The sequence below is a fragment of the Acipenser ruthenus genome, chromosome 10 (genome assembly GCF_902713425.1).
Source record: "Acipenser ruthenus chromosome 10, fAciRut3.2 maternal haplotype, whole genome shotgun sequence".
Lineage (NCBI taxonomy): Eukaryota > Metazoa > Chordata > Actinopteri > Acipenseriformes > Acipenseridae > Acipenser > Acipenser ruthenus.
This window is the reverse complement of record NC_081198.1, coordinates 47,962,825-47,981,175: the sequence shown is the minus strand read 5'-3', so window position 1 is coordinate 47,981,175 and position 18,351 is coordinate 47,962,825. Positions and strand designations below refer to the sequence as shown.

Genomic DNA, 18,351 nt, shown 5'->3' with positions numbered 1-18,351 from the left:
ATTAATCACTTCCTTGCAGATATTACATGAAGGTGATATTCAGGTATCGATGCTTAATTAAGTGCTTTTTATTTTCTCAACTCACAGTGTAACTTTGATCCAAGCATGGATGATACAGAGAGATGGCAGAACACAGGACTCTATGGGTTTGTCCTGTGGTTCAGTGTTGAAAAAGGCAGTGATTTAATGGATCTGGAGTGCATAAGTCTACCACACATTATATCTACACAGTAATAGCAGTTTCTGGTGTTTTTTCCTTGCATATGTTTTGCATACTGTAGTTTAACATGGTTATACTGGAGGTTTTAGGTAAAGGTCATGACTCACCAAAACTTTTTATAATTACAGAACATTCTATGAACTATGTAAATACCAACTAAAATAAGCATGCAGCAATCTGATTGGCTAGCAACATTCCACTGTATCTACAGTCCAAGCCATTTATAAGCTCAATAACACTCTTTGGTTTATTGAGATATATAGATGCGTCAAACTGAAATACTCGCACTTGTGGCATTCATATTTCTCAACAGTGTGTTATTGCTTATGTAATAAGTAGGCTATTACCCAATGTGCCTCACAACTGCTCTGAATTTGAACAATGGTATTAGCTGTCTCCTGTATTGTGGATTAAAAAAATAATAATTTGGTTACCTCTAAAACAAACAGCAGTTAAAATGTTAATTGCTCAATTATAGCGGGTGGTGGAATGGCAGCTGAACACACTGTAGCACTGTGCATCAAGGCAAATGACCTCCTGAACACCAGCCAAGTGATGATGATGGTTATTGCTGAAGGTTTCCATTGTCATCCTCATCCTACTGTAAAGTGAGATGTTCCACGAGTGAAAACCAACCAGAACTTGAGATCTTGTAGCCTGGCGGAGTGTTTCTCAAATGTGAGTCCAAACATACCCCTTAGACCCCTCAGCAGCTCCTCCCTTAATCAGCCCTACAATGGTGTTGGTAAGGGTACCTGCAGCAGCTTCCATTCAATCCATTGCACTTCTGTTGTTTGGGAGACGTTCTTAGTCCTCCTAGTGCTGTCCTTTTTGTTGTACCTTCTATGGGCCAATATAGGAGTAAGAGTGTAGCCACCATTGAGTGGTGACTTGACAACCACTTCCCTAGTGGAAATTCATTACGTCAAAAAGACACATACTTTGCCTCTCGAGTTAATGCATGCAGCCTTTACTCTAGTGGAACTAGATAACTTATTTAGTAGATAGACATAACTAAAAGAATATATCCTGCAGGTAAGATAAATAGCTGTGTGTCGATTGTCATAAACTTTTACCATGGTAAATTAGCATTGTAACTTTGCAGCTTACCATGCTTTTACCAGTATTTACAGTACTTTTGCTATTACCCCTTATGGAAAAAAACATATATTTTTAATATATGGTAGAAAAGTATGACCCTTATATTTGTCATATATAGAAATTGGCCCCTTTTTATATATTTAAAATATATGGGATATATTTAAAATATATTTTACTCTGTAATACATCTATTTATTTTATATGTTGAAAATATATAGTGCACCATATATTTTCATTAGCCTGTAATCCATATAAAATAAATATATGGATTACAGACTGAAATATATTTTACATATATAAAAAAGGAGTCCATTTCTATATATGAAAAGTATAAGGATCATACTTTTCTACCATATATTAAAAATATACAGTATGTTTGTTCCACAAGGGACCAGTAAACATTAAGGGAACCTGTTTAAAAAAGCTTGTATTAATTATTAACAGTTTGTATAATTTAGGATTCCAAGTAATGAAAAAAACAACTGAAAAAGGGCTTTCAAAGAGAAGAAATAATAACTGGATTTGGGATGAGCTTGGGTACTATATCTGTTAGCAGCTTCTACACTGAACCACAGTTATGCATTCACAGGTAGATGCTTGAACATTACCACATTACCGCAGGAGTTCCTGGCCTTCCGATTGGCAAGACGATACAAAGAAAACAACAAAACAAATAAAAAAACAAACAAACAGAAAACTTTTTTCATGAATTTTACAATGTGTGAATCAAATGCTTCAAAGAACACAACCACCAACTACCTACAATTAAAAAATGTTATCCTGCCTGTAATAAAAAATCTAATCTGTGGACAAGGAAGATGATATAAATTGAATTATAAACCACTTTGTTTGCTGTGACTAGAAATATGTAGCTTAACCCTTTCATGCACATGTCCTCATAAAGAAAGTGAAATTTAAACAGCTGTGTGCATGAAAGGGTTAATGAATCATTTATCATTAAAAAAACTGCTGCATTTGTAATGTTTAACTTTTAAAGTGTAAGCGCTGTCTTAAGACTGATAGATAAAAGCATAGATCAAAGCCCCCCTTCTCTGCTCTGAGATGATAGAGCACACTAAATATAGACCTCTGTCATGGTATAGTGATTTATATCATGATTGTTTTCTCTGCTTTTTAAAAATTATTTTGCAGTGTTTAACTCTTTAAGCTCATGTTTGACGTAGCTCTGTGTTCAGGACGAAACATCAACTTTAAAATCAGTGTCATCAATCAGAACAAAGCCAGCTGATCTTTGAAAAAAGGTTATTTCTGGAATGGTTAATCAATTCTCTGTATTTTATTGTTTAAAGACAAACAACAGATAAAACGTGTAAATGCACAACCAGATTGATCACTTTGTAGACATGCTGTCCAAGCAGTGATTTCATTAGACCCCTGAAGCAAAAATAAAGAAAATTACATTACATGTACCAGCATACAGTATATGTTTGTTTGACAGCTTTTTTTTCAATTGATAATACTGCTTCAAATATCTAAATATATGTATTGCTTTCCCTTTTAATGTAATAAATCAAAGACCCTGTGTGCTTGTGGAAGTCTACTATACATGGGTGTGTTGCAGAGCAGTGAAACCTGCCTGCATGGTGTGAGCTGAGCTTCTGAAAGCTTGGCCTCTGTTTGTTGTAGCTAAGTTCTCAGCATTGAATTCACCGTGACTCTACACCAGTGGTGTTGACAGCTATACTGCTTTAGGCTTGTCTTGTGTAAACAGAATGTGCATGACCCTCACTCAGTGTTTTTCCTTCTGCAGCGGACTTAAGCACTTTGAGCTACTGTGGGAGTTGTGGCAAATGTAAAAATACAAAGACACAAAGATTAAGAAAAGGTGTCTTCTGTTGGTTACATACAGTACATTTACAGTGAAGTTGAGGAATATAAAAGGGATTTTTCAATATATCCACTTCTGTCACTGTGTTCACAATTGCACCATAAGTTAAGTTTCCTATCTATGTATTTATTTTGTAATGCATAGTTTTTTTTTTTCAAAGTTATGGCAGGGGAACTTCTCAGCCTCCATAGAGTTCACACAAAGTGACAGGGTGTGACAGGGTATGACAGGGTGCTCGTGTCACTTGTGTGGGTAACCGCTGATATGAATGACAGAGAGACATGGGAGGTGGAGTTGAAACGCCAGCACAGGCAGACACACACAGAAAGTAAATAAACAAAGGGGTCATGTGACATAACCAGTGATGGGAACGCACAGAGGACACATACAGCAAGCTGTACAAAAGGCAAAATAAAACACAGTACAAAAACTACAAATAAAAGGGGCCACACAGGGCGAGTGCTAACCTTATAAATGAGGCGTCCCGCGCCAGGAACCGGCTACACTACGTAACCCTTGCTATACTTTACTTGGGATCACTATCCCCTAAACTAACCTACTTATGAGCCGGTATTCATACAACGACTCCTGCTGCTTCATACGGCCTTCACAAGCACTGCTTGCAGTTTCATGGTTGCGTAGCTGTCGTTCCTGCAGAGTGGACTCTCTCCTCCCGAGTACATGCAGCTATCCTCTGTAGCATGGCGTTGCAATCGCCCAGAACGATCCCCACTGGATGTTTTTATGCTGACGGACACTTAGTCGAGACCCCTCCTCTCAACCACACCTAGCAGGCAGCATGTCCCAACTGAGCGCCCGTCTGTAAACAATAATTTAATCACACACAACAACTCCAAAAAGCACACAAAATAAACCCATTTTCCCATACAAGTTACACCAACACTAATTTCCCATTGTGCAGGGCCATCGCCCTGCCACACAGGGATATATTTGAACAGGTATATTGTGATTTCTGCACAACAGGTAATTGGATGTTGAGGCATTGCTTTGCTCCTACACCTGGTTAAGAACACATAACAGTTACATAAACCCTTAAAGCTATTCTAGGCATGAATTTGATAGAACTGTGTCTTCTGTCATGTAGATCATGTCGTCATCATTAGCAAGCCCGATCGCTGCAATTCTAGCACTAGCAACTTTGTCGTGACACTGTACAACACCATTTTCTGAGTCCTGAGTTATAAAATACTGCAGTGATTAGTTATGGATGAGTATTGTGTCAAACTACAAGACAAGCTCTGCTTCTGGAGTCAAGCTGAACTACAGAACAGGACTGAAGAGTCCTGTATTACAGTAGCATCTAAGGTTACACAGTTTACTGGAACAGTTAGCCTACATAACATTGTTTTAGTTATTTATATACCACAGCATTAATCAATCAATCCACTGCCAAAAATCCAGGTCACTTCAGTTTTTAACTGTGCCAAAGCTTCCTGACCCAGATTGATACTGATTTTATCAACTCAATTAAATTAGAGACAAAAAGATTTTGCAGAAGGGACTTTGGGCTGACTCAGAGCCAGCTCACTCATCTGGATTTAAAATAATACTTTCAAATCACAGCTCACTTTAGTGGATTATAGATTCACCCCTCACAGGGATTTAGGATCTTCTCTTTCGTGAAAATACTTTATAAATCTGGTGGGAAACTATAAAAGTGGTGCTTTTGTCAGATAACAATGGTTATCTGGGAAACTGTTACTTTATATTGGACTTTCCCAGGGTATTTTGTTGAGCTGGGGCTGCAGAGATCTGTTCAATCATGGTTGCCTGATGCAGCATGTAAACACCATAAAAATAAAACACTTCAATTTTTATTTTCGGTACACTGCCGTAATCCATCATCAGTGTATTCAAGTTCTTTTATTTACAAGAAAGAAAGCACTTTTGGGTGCCAATACGTATAAGCACTCTTTGTACACATTATAAAATAGTGGCGTTAAAATGTCTTGTTATTTAAATGAGGATGGTCAAACGCAGTGCTTGCATACAGCAAACAGCTTTAGAGATTCTTGGGACAGGCCTTTTTGTTGGCATGCAATGCAGGTTGTTGTCATCTGAACAAGGTTTTTGTATGTAAATGTTATGCTTCCTGTGTGAACTTGCCACTGTTGTGCTTATCCAATAGTTTAACATGGCAGAAACGTATAACACTACCATCTTCAGTGAAGCCAATTTGTGTTATGTTCTTGTTATCTGTACTCACCTTACTAAGGAAATCAAAGCGTACTCTTAAAAATACCAATAGTAGTTGCCTTTCTAATGCTAGCTGGTAGGGTATTACTGCTGCATGCAGTAAAGGTCTAGTTTCACCATTAGTATTGTACAGTATTTTGTTTCAAAATATACAGTATATGAATAGAGTATGTAATTCATAATGACATTAAACAGTAACTGAATGATGGCTGGGCATAACTTTGATTAGATTTTCAATTTTTTTGCACATGTTTTAAGTTATATCCTTAATCATAAATTTACACAGTAGTGATTTTTTTTTCATGCGCAACCACTTCTGTGTAACAAAAATAAATATTTCTGCTGTAATGGTTTAAATGCAGACTGCTGTGGTCAATGCATTAAATAGATTGTGTCTTTAATACAAACATGCCTGGTTGCAGCCCATGGATAAAAGTGGTCCTGCTCTAGAGAGATTAAGCTGTGTGTAGTTTTGTAATTTGGATATAGATGAAAATGCTCAAAGTTGCTCATCTCTTAAAGCCCTCTGGTTTGATTGCCTATATACTGTAGAGATTAATTGCAGGTCTCCAGCATGCTATCTGCATAGCACCGTTAGATTTCTAGTTCAGGGTACTTTTAGCTGAGGCTAAATGATCTTCATCACAGTGGGCTATGGAATGCAGAGCTGCTCTTCTGTGTGGATATCTCGTATAGACCCGTTGCATATGCATTTACCCTGAAAGCCATTTCATAATGACCTTCATTAGGATAGCTGACAATCAAATGTGCATTCAGGTTTCAGCAGTGTTTTAGGTCAGAACGAATACACTGTTAAAATGTAATACTTTATTTAACCCCTGGGCAAGTTACTATTTGTCATCTACCTCCGGATGTATGATTGGCATTTATTTTGGCATGCACACATGGAAAGAAATTTACATGGAAAAAAATTACTTTTGCTGAGTGCTTCTGCTTCCGTGACATTGACGGATGTTGCTTAATCTTGCATTGCAATCTTTTGAATTTGAAAGTTTGCCAGTGAAACACAAGAGCATAATGAAGTAGTTGAAATTAAACTGAAAACCAGATCAATCAAATTGATGCCACTGTCGAATACAGGCGGTTATTACATGTATTGGAGTAACGAATACTGACGTCTATTTCTGTCTGTCTGTCTGTCTGTCAACTGCTATACAACATGTGAGAGCCCTGTATGTTTGAAACAACAATTGATACCAACACTTTACATAGCATACATTTTAAATAATCATTTACTGGCTAATCTGGAACTTCTTTGTTGACATTACAAAACCTGAAAATCACGTTTTACCTGCCTTAATGCTTTTTTTTTAATTGTATGCCAAGTGAGCTCTTGACCTTAATAACCATATAATAGAAACAGGTTTGGAGAAAGACAACAGTGTTTCTGCACCGCACAGTGCAACACAGCAGGGTAGTTAAAAGCACTTCTGGCCTGTGCTGGTTGCTTAAACAGCTGTTACACACATAAGGCAATCCTATCAACAGCCAATAGATTGGACAGCAAGAGGCCAAAAATGAAAGTAAAACAGATTTACAGATATTTGAACTCCATGGCACACAGTGGCATTTCACATGGCAGAATCCTCAACAAAACAGCAAACACAGGAAACAGAATTCAAAATTACAATTTCGATTACACCTAACACATATTTGTGCAGGTTGCATGCATGATAATAAACAAACCTAATATTCTTTGAACCATTATATGTGCCAGCAAATGGTCTGCAAGCAAGCCCCCCCCCCCCCCCCGCATTGTTTGCAGTTTTGGGAATAACCTATTCAGAATAATGGTGGCGTCTCACAGGAAGGACTGAGCTTAACATTTGTCTTTTTTTTAATAGGTATTATAACAAAACAATAAAATAAAGGAAAATTATAGAAATAATTGCTATTACTGTTACTGTACAGTACCGAATGAAAGACCGCTAACAAACTAGTACAGAATGTTGCATCTACTGTAGTTGAAACTAGTTGTTTATTTTTTTGGAGGGTGGGGTGAATCTCATATAGTAAAACCTGCTCTACTATACAGTATACAATGCTGAATACAGATGGCCTGTGCTTACTGCAGTAGCAAGCTCCAATCTGTTGCCCAGGCCCGAATTAGGGTGCCCATCAACTCTTGGATAAGCAGAGGCTTAGATCCACAGTGAATGCACATCTGTTCAACATCAGGGCTTTCAACAGTGAAGTCTTTACTTCATCTTTCTGCAGTAGTTTCTGCTTTTTTTTAAATGGATGAATGATTTAGGGCCCTTGGTATTTTTGTTTTTGCAAGCCTGTGTTCATTTCTGGAACCACACCTAGTCTTGTTATATCGGCTATTGGTCCCCAGTCAGCAATAAGGTTACAGATTGCTGATGTTTCTTTTTCAAGATTACTATTAAGAAATTACTTGAAAGGACTAGAATTGGCAGGTACTGTATACCCCTCCTCGTCTAATATTTTGGGACTATTTTAACTATTTGAAATAGTATCAGTATTACTATATAAATCTCTGTTTTTTGTTATTTTTTTCTCTGCTTGTTACAGTCTATTCACAAAGTTACAACAGACAAAGGCTGGCTTTAATGTATTAATTGCCAGAAGTGATTTCTGGTGGAAAAGTTTGGCATTTAGTAAAGCTATAATTTATTAGCTGCAGACCCCCCTTCCTCGTGACATCCTAATTACACATTCCTGCACCTTCCACAAGAATGAAAGACTGATTTGTTAGATGAAGTAAGTCATCTAAATGGGGCATATTTTTTATGTTTTCAAGGATTATCTAGAGGATTCAAGAACCTTACAGCGGGCCCTTAAAGACTGATATTAGCTCACTGTGGGTGAGCTGGGAGTGTAGATTTAGACACCTGATAAGGGGTGGCTGCAAGAAAGGCCCACATTGACTCAGACAGGGCTGATCAGGTTTAGGGCTTGTGCTTTAGTGAAGGTCAGCCTTATCCATGTATAGCTTCATTTTCCAGTTGAGCGGCAAACAGCCTACCCTTGTATTAACGAAATCTATATTCTGTAACACATCCAGATTCATGTGTGTCAGGGACAGCGATTACACCAAAGGACTGCTCGTTTTCATAACCTTGGCAATTGAAAATATGGTAGACCTGGGTTTTTTCCTTGATTAAACTGCCTTGATTGAAAGAAAGTATTGAAGTACGGGCACTTTGCTGTAAACTGTACCTAATAACATCTAATGGATCACATATGGTCCTTGACGCTGTCCTTATAAACCTTTGGTATGTGACCAAAGAACCTGCGATTCCTAAAGTGTCACTGTGCTTTATCATCTTATCACCTTATTGGAATAAAAGCAGGCATCTTCAAGCATTAAACCAGGGAACCAGACAAGGAAATCATATGATATAATATGGTATATTGTCGTAGTGCTAGTGATTACAGATGGTCATAGTCATGTCTATCAGTTTTGTTCACAGCTTTGTACTTAAATAAGAAAAAGACATGAGGTCTAAACCTCCAGCTGACATGCTCCAGATATATATTTTCTATGTGTTTTTGTTTCCACTGTGTTGGAGAAATTCATCTTTTCATAATTCAGAACAGAGATTTCACTCATTTGTCCTTGTATAGTCCACTAGCACCTGACAGAGTTGTGCTATTTGTTAAGCTGCTTTGCTTCCATTTGGATTATTTTTATATTAATATAGCTCCTAATCTGTTACATGTTTTTGCTGTTGTTGTATAGTAAAAGGGATAGCAGTTTATTTTTTTTAAAAAGCTATATGACATTTACGGAAATGCGTTATCAATATTTTTTCTATACAGTTAGGTGAATAATATTATAGAAATTCATGTTTTGGCTATGCAGTATAAAGTGTGACTATTTTTTATTAATCAGGATTATTTGCACATTTTATGCAAACAATATTTTCACACAACGGTAAAGGTATTCTTTTCTGAGAAAAACAAACAATTTAAACAATTGACACTATAAAACGTAATAGAAAACACCATAGATGCCAGAAATAACAGTATTGCTCTGAGTAGTTTCTTGCTAGATTTATACCAATGAATGCAGTTGCTGTAACAGAGAAGGTCTTGTAAATAAAGCATTTTACTATTTGAATGTAATCGATGTTTGTTTTTTTAACTCATCACCAGTTCACCACATAGTGAATTGTCAGCAAAGAGATCTCTGTAGCGTCATTCACAGAAGAAGAAGAAAAAAAAATCTCTTTACAACTAACATAAAAAGAACAGCTGGCCAAAGACATGTTTTATGTTAAATACTAATTAACTTATATAATAGTTGCTTGCTACAGTAGCCAACAACAGTATGGAGCCTGCATCCCTACATCCCTGAAAAAAAGGGATGAGCTGTGGACAAGTTATTGATGTTGAAGCTTAAAACTAAGCTGCCAAAAAAATGGGTTACTTAGATCTAATATTGAGAGCACCAGGAAGAGTCTGGGTATAAAGAAATTGAATGCAGAGAGTTGGCAATGTGGCGATTTATGAGCAGAATCTTCCAGTGCACAATGGACTTTCCTCTTGACGAATCACATATAATCACCATAGTAACTCCACATAATTATGCACAAGATCTCAACGCGCTTACAAAGGGAAGCCTGGCTTGAATTGTGAAGAATTATTTTGCAGGGTAATGGGGGACAGATGTGGGGGGGAGATGGTGTATACAAAATATAAAAAGTGATCACTGTGAATTTGAGAAATGAACAAGAGACAAAGATCACCAGCATTGTGCTGCAGAGCATTGAGATAAGTCCTAATGCATCTTCTGGATGCCTAATGTAGATTTGTCCAAATAAATGACTGATACTAACCCTCTTTCTTTTTTGTATTTTCTTGATATCAGTCAGTTAAAAGTCAGTTTCATTTTTATTGTAAAATAATAATAATAATAATAATAATAATAATAATAATAATAATAATAATAATAATAATAATAATAATAATAATAATCTTTGTCCTACCAGAGTAAAATGGAAGGCTTACAAATCTGAATGTGAGCTGTCAATCATAGAGAAGAGTAGACAAGCCTGGCAACGAGCAAACAGTGATTATGGTAAAGTGTGGTCAAAATCATGTCAGACTATAGTAAACCATGGTGGTGTTAATTTTAATGAGTTTCCTCCTGAGACCCACTTAAAATACAGTGAAGTCAGTTTAAGATCTGCTACTGTTTAGATAATTAGAATCAACCTGATAGGTGCGTAGTATAAAAGCATGGGAAAGTGCATAATGGTAGACCAGTTTATGATGGTGAACGATTGTATTATAAGGAGATTTTATCCAGATGAAAATCATACATTCATTTCCGCTCATTTACCCAATGTAACAAGAAAAATATGGTAAGCGCAGACAATGTCCCACTGGTGTAGCCATTCTATTAACATCCTGTCTACCAAAACATAGTGACGAATGTGGCTGGAGGAAGCAGTTTTTCTCAAAGTGGCTGCTCTCTGTGAGCATGAGAACATGTGCTGATTGTTTCCAGTTCCAAGTCCAAAGGCCTTTCCCAGACCAATGCAGATGAATCAGATTGGTTTCACCAGACATTCTGACATTACTTCAAGCTCTGTGCATTATACTGGCTTAGAACACAGGACTTAAAGGGGTCATGACCTTGCCTGTGACATCTCCTGACAGATCCACAGTGCGATCAGCTAGTCCAGCCATGTGCTTTCACAGGGCAGAGTGCAACTGTATGGCTTCTGCTTCCATGTGAGAGGAAGATCACATAGGAAATGCATTGTTCAAGCCTTGTCAGTTTCAAAAATGTTATTTTATGCCATGTACTTAATGTTTCACTTACCAGGATAAAATATGGGGCTTGTCCCAAAACCTGTATATTTTAAATGATAACATTTATTTAAACTGGGATCTTTGGCTTGCAGCTCTAATTCCTTGTAGTCTGATTAATAGGGGAGTCATATATTGTAATTATGTAATTTAAACTGTAGGAGACACAGCGGTTGGAATATGGAACTCAACCAGCAGCTGTTGTATAAAAAGCTAAATATTTTCATTAATAAACTTACATTAAAAGTTACATTAAAAAGAAGAACAACAACAAAAACCTCAACAGTTCATCTTTGCTAAAATAGGTTAAGACAGCCGACACAAAGAACATGATCTTATACCTACACAAAATAATGCAGGTAGTGAGCTAGCTGTATATACCAGAACAGTGTCATGCAGGCTGGATTTTCACCAAGTGCTAATTGTGTTGGTCTGCTTGAGTGAAAGTAAAATAGTTTGACTAAAACTCAGTGATAGGATGACTTGAGGTCCCTGCATTAGTGGTGGTAGGTTGTAGCAGTGGGGGACAGCAGTTCATTTTAAAATGTGATAAAGATTAGGAGATCACACTGTGCACCACTACTAGTGCCCAGTCCTCATATTAAATGGGGTCAAGCTTTTTAAAACATCAGCAATATATTTTTAAATCAACTCTTCTAATAATCTCCCATAGCTGTGTACCAAAAGTACAATATCAGCTCGACAGGACTAGAGCTTTTGATTTGAACCCGTTCCTCCTTGTAACGACTGGCAATGGCAGCAGATGAGGAGGGAGACACAGGAAAGAAAGGGAATCATGTAAATACATTACTGTACAGTATATAATAAAAAGACAATATTATCACAGAGAATGTGAAGTCTGGGAGGCTATATTTCTTCAAGGATAACATTCTCTCCAAATAAGAAAGACCATCATCTATCATCCATCGTTTAGCAAATCCATTGGACAATATTACCTATCCCCTACATTTATTAACAGTGATTCCAGTAGGTCTTCTTCATAGGCTTCTTGTGGCAGAATAGTCCTATAGTAGGCACAGTACTTATTTTTATTAAATGACATATTCCTTATTATAAGGGCAGTGGAATTGCAAACTGGTTTGAATTACCAAGAGCGTATGTTGACAAGGTGGAAAGGACAGTATCCCCATATCCCCATGCTATTGGTTCAGTACAATGGCTCACGGTCTACTTAGCATATGAGTTCTGACAAATTCAGAATATAATTTGGCTTGACTGCAGGCCTGCTGTAAGTAATCTTATTACAGAACTACATCAGAGAAAATGCGAGGCAACACAGATAAACAAGTTAACAATTTTCTTTACAGCTTGCACACATTGTAAAAATCACAGAAAGGATGTGAAAAAGCTTCTATTTGACTGTTAAAAAGCTGTATGTGTTTTATTATTATTTATTTATTTCTTAGCAGACACCCTTATCCAGGGCGACTTACAATTGTTACAAGATATCACATTATTTTTACATACAATTACCCATTTATACAGTTGGGTTTTTACTGGAGCAATCTAGGTAAAGTACCTTGCTCAAGGGTACAGCAGCAGTGTCCCCTACCAGGGATTGAACCCACGACCCTCCAGTCAAGAGTCCAAAGCCCTAACCACTACTCCACACTGCTGCCCTGTTTTTTATTATTATTATTATTATTATTATTATTATTATTATTATTATTATTATTATTATTATTATTATTATTATTATTATTATTTATTTCTTAGTTTTATGAGGGTCAGCAAGTATAGAACTTGGAGAAAATGATTCTAAAAGAAGACTGTCTATTGCTGACAGGGCATTGTATTTTAGAAGCTTCGTTTTTTAAATAAACTAGGTGCGACAGTGTGAGAGGGAAGGCATGTTGCTGGGGTGTTGTGATATTTTTAAATGGCACTGAAGGAAGAGGAACAAAGGAGGTACATCTGATCTAATCCTTTTATAGTTAAGTACCCTTCAGTCAAGCCATGTGTGCAGTAAAAAAAAAAAAAGAGAATTACTCAGATTCCATTTTCTTGGTTGGACATATTGATTGCAGTTTGTTGCTGGTACGGTAAATTTAGTTTTGGCAACTTTCCTTGCCCTTAATGGTGCTCTGAAGGGGCCTCCTCTGGCACCTCAGCTGGACCTCGCTGACATCCGTTCTCCTCAGCTGGCACTCAGGACAGCTTGATACATCACTGTGCCTATAGGCTGGGTCCAAATATTGCAGTTCCAGAGATTTTTAAAAAATGTGATAATTGCTTTCCTTTCAGGAGTATGTGAGTAATTTCCAATGCAGACAAGAACCTAATCCTGCTGCTTTAGTGCTTGGATTTGGAAGCCATAGCAAGAAACTGAAAGAGTTGCAAAATGCCTTGAAGTTTTTCCCTGCCTAGCTGGTGTCTTTGTCAATACCATTCGATAATAAAGCCTTTTGTGCTGCGAGGATGGCTGGTATATTATAAGAATATGAATTTGTCTGTGGCTATAAGTAAAAGAAATGTCCTTTGGGGTGGAAGTATTATTTTTTTTACTCATTCTTCCAGTATGAACTTTTATGTAAAGTTCAGTTTTTATATCAGGAGGAAAGCCATGGTGATTGCAAACTGTAATGAGTTTCTTTTTACTGTTAGATCAATCCTTACACATAGATTGTTTGTTTTTTTGTGCTTGCTGAACAATGGCTATTGTATATGAAGTGGTGCATAGTTAAGCCTCAGCTGTTACTTAAGTGGTGGCCTTTTGAAAACCAGGTCTTGATGAAGGCTTGAGAACAATTAATTTCAAATCCAGTACCAACAAAACCCAGAATGCACTTTTGATAACACAGACTATATGAGATGCATGCATTGTGTGGTTTAGCATTTGTATTAGGTGTCTTTTTTGAAAAGTATATTTATGTCAGTATGTTTTATGTCTGTATGTATGGATTTTATACTGATTGAGGTTCTAAAAAGTTAAAGTTAAAAACCCTGGCATGTATTTTAGTACAGGCACTGGCCTGGTAAATACTCGTTGTTATGTTTTCCAAAAGCATTTAAACAATACACCCACGGAAGTGACACAATTACAGTTGAATGGCACATACTCAAAATGTATAATTTTATCAGGAGACAAGTTAAATGTTCCATGTTGAATTCTGCAACAAATGAATTTTATGCAAATGTTGCTGGGTTGACTGGAATTTAAATAGAGCACTTAAAAACGCTAGCTGCATTACACAGAATGATTTCTCACAAGTGCCTTCTGAATTATTTTTTTGTTTGTTTTTGGGTGAATATATAAAATCACACAATAGTTACTGTTAAAACTCTGTCAGATATTGTAGGCTATTAGTGAAAGCATGCAAAAAGATTTAAAAGTTAAGTACATTGTAAATGTACATAATAGCATTGTAATTATGTGTAAGTACACATGTATTTGCAATGTAACTACTATGTAAATACACAGTCATTGAAGACACTTCATGTACACTGTTACCAAAAATTCTCAATTCCATTAAGTAAAGTACATCTGTGAACTTTTAAGTAATGCTGTATATGGTAGAAAACCTCCATTGGCTTAGCCATTTAATGATAATCTTCATTACAGAGAAGTGTAAAACAATAAATATGTCAAGAATGCAACTATTGTATGTCAACATATCTATTTCTACACCAGATGATATTGTGTTAATACATATCATCGAAGAAGCTTACAACTCAGAGAACATCTGTTCTGAAAGGGTGATGCAGTGATAGATCACATTCATTGGCAGACATTAGCTAGGTCTTTAGGATTGCTTTCTGTATCAAGGGAAATCAAATAATAGACAGAAAATACACTGGAATTGTATGTTTTAAAACGTGAACAATAATACATCATCACTTTATGAAATGCAGTACCCATATTATACTTATAATATTATATAATTTACTGTATACTAGTATAGTATACTAATAGAACACTATCATATTCTACAGTCAACTAAAATATTTGTTTCCAAATCCTATATTTAGAAACATGTTTCGAATCCTATATTTAGAATACCTTGCCTGCTGACTTGAACACACATATACATAGTATGTTTGTGTGTGTGTATCTCTCTCTCTCTCTCTCTCTTTCTCTCTCTCTCTCTCTCTCTCTCTCTCTCTCTCTCTCTCTCTCTCTCTCTCTCTCTCTCTATATATATATATATATATACATATATATATGTATTTGAATAGAGCATTTCAGATTAGGTAAGTAAATTCATAAATGAGTAAAGGTGCTGTGTGTGCAGTTCATAGGAACACCCTCCTACACTCATGCTCTCCGGATGCTTTTCCTTGATGTGTTTTTTTTTGTGTGTTTTTCTGTGCATTATAGAGCTGTAACTGTATCTTTGTAGATAGACACCATGCATATGTAAATGGCAAGCATGCATATTAGAGACAAGCACAGGTGCTCACATACTCATGTGTCTTCCTTTGAGATAAATAAACATTATAAACGGTTGGCAAGCTCAGTACCCAAACTGCAATAACCTGACCCCATCTCACCTTCACTGTTTGTGTTGAATTGATCAAAGAGCTGTCACTTTGGTTTTACAGTCACTTAAAACATCTGACAAACAAGACTGGGAATATTTGTTGTCAACTTAAACATTATTTTTGATTAGTTATACATGTCTTTCTGGAGGGTCATGTACCATTAACCTTAGATAGTAGAGCATTTCATATAGAAAATGCTTTTGACAGCACATATTACAATCTTATTTCAGCTAAAATAACATGTGTAAGTTCATTAAATAATGTTGGATAAAGTACTTTACTGTTACTATACATTTACACAGTTATATTGTATAAAATATGAATCACTCTATTTTTGTTATGAAAAATCTTGAGAAAGCTTTTCCCTTGTAATCTGCTTTTCCGGAGCTGTCTTACTGCTTTGTAAGTGTTTTTTTTTTTTTTTTATAATCAGCTCTCAGGTGTAAGATTGGACCACTGTAGCAAGCAGGTGTCAGTTTCCAATTCTCTAGTTTGTTTCAATCTGCCTGTGTGTTAGCATTACAGTCTGAGATATCTGAAGTCTTATTCACATCTTCAGATTTATTGCCGAAGTGTGTATGCGTGTGTGTGCGTGTGTGTGTGTGTGTGTGTGTGTGCGTGTGTGTGTGCGCAGATAATAATACATGTGGATTGTTTACAGGGTGTAGTCATGTAAATCACTGGGACCAATCAACAAATGATGATACACTGCCCTGGAGCTGATGTGCTGCAATAGCTGATGGGCAAAGATTCTTGTTTATTCACAACATTTATGTTCTTAAGGTCTTATGACAGCTTAGGTCCAGCTGTGTTTTAACATGAAACCAGTCTGTGCTGATGACATTTTTGCTCCTTTTCTACAGGAGCACATGGATTCCAATAAGTGCATAGAGGAACTGTTGAAACAGCTGGAGGAGGAGCGCAGGAGTGTGCGAAGGCAAGTCAAGCTCTGTTTTTACATTCACATTTTTAACTGAAGGACATAAATATATACAGCAGCACTACAGGCATGTACAGTGACTTCATTTATGTCATTTTAAATAGCACAGAATATCTGAAAGCAAGAATGCAGGAAATAGTCAAGGTCTTCTGATATTTCTACTGGAACTCAGGGAAGAACAAATGTTAACTGATTTAAGAAGGATAGCTTTTGTTTGCTAATAACCATAGAAAATGGAATCAACCAGAAGAAACTTGTGTGACAAAAGACACATGTCCAGAGCGTGTGTCGACTGGGCTAGGAAGTTTCCTTGGTGTTATTCAGATTGCATGATTAAAGTTATGAATGCATCATTCAAAGCCTCATCTTTCACTTGTGCATGACTCAATTTAAGTCTTGCTTTGTTTGTTGTGAGGTTTGTGGTGGTCTAATTTAATTCCCACCATTGCCTGTTTCACAACACTGCCTTGCTTATTTGCACATTTTAGCAAACTAGGCGGTCTGTTGAAAAGAGAAGCTGACCTTTGTTCCATGTTGAGGGTCTCTAGGTCAGTCTTGATATGTACATTGTCGCATTGATGATGTGTAGAGAGGGAGACGAAATATGAAGTATACGGGAGAAGAAGATATGTACATGGTTGGAGCAGTGGAGAATGCTTCTGACTATACCTGCCCTATGGATAGATCAGCACGTTCAGTTTGCTGTGTGTTTAATTTTATCACCTTTCAAAAACCAAACATATGGAGCATTAATGCATAAGCCATATTTACAATAATGTGTGCCATTTCCATTTGGATAAAACCGTATATTTGAGTTTGGATTATGCTAATTGGAGGAAATGCAACTTTTTTTCCCCTCATGTTATGAGTACCTACCGTACAGCACCTGTGAATGGGTACCATTGTAAATAATAAAAAAATAGATTTTTGCTTTGATTATCCTGAAAGGTACTTTATACAAATGTCTTTAATAATAATATCAGACAAAAGTTCAAATAGCCAGCATAGTTTTCCTTTACCTTTTTTGATGATATTATTAATGTTTTACTTCTCTACCCTTCTGCAGTAAGCATGGGTTTGTCCCTCAGTAACTAGTATTCTAGTGTCAGCTCCTGATCAGTAGGGAGCCAATGAAAGCCCCTCCTCTTATTATCACAGAGTGCGACCCCAATACTGTGCAGGATTGCCAGGCTGTCAGGGCCCTGATGAGGTCTAGATTGTTATCCTGTCCCTGATTTACACGCCAGTCCAGTTCATAAACAAGGGCACTCACGTTTCCTTTGAAGGGACTGCCATTTGAATGTTAGCCACACTGCAGATACATAGGCAGCGCATTTACAGAGTATGTGAGTGCAGTATTAGGAAATTAATCGTTAACTCTGGTCCCTGCTCCATCTAATCATAGCAGGTCTATAGCAGGTTACTGCTTTTTTATTTATGTATTTATTAATGTATGTATGTACTGTAGATAGGATAGGTTTGGAAATCAACTCTGCAAATAAATATACAATTAAAAATACTATACTACTACTACTTTCAGTTAATCAAAAGGTTCCGTAATGTATTAAAACCAACATTTTAAGAATTCATTTGAAATAGCTGTCTGTATTTTGAGTTATTGAGAAGAATCATCCTGTCTGGAACCGTAAACGAGATTCCCACCCCCCTTTGACATGACAGCTGTCACACAACAACCAAAAGCTGTCAGGTGTCATG

At 36.7% G+C, this 18,351-nt stretch overlaps 1 protein-coding gene across 5 annotated transcripts in view; it reads left to right on the top strand.

Moving 5' to 3' along the window:
- Positions 1 to 18,351, top strand: part of LOC117409405 (nck-associated protein 5-like) — a 195,036-nt gene that overhangs the window by 45,984 nt on the left and 130,701 nt on the right. For all 5 annotated transcript variants that reach the window (XM_034015403.3, XM_034015421.3, XM_034015438.3 and 2 more), the window contains one exon: positions 16,559 to 16,632. In XM_034015403.3, the coding sequence (XP_033871294.3) occupies positions 16,559 to 16,632 (74 nt within the window). The remainder of the gene's footprint in view (positions 1 to 16,558; positions 16,633 to 18,351) is intronic.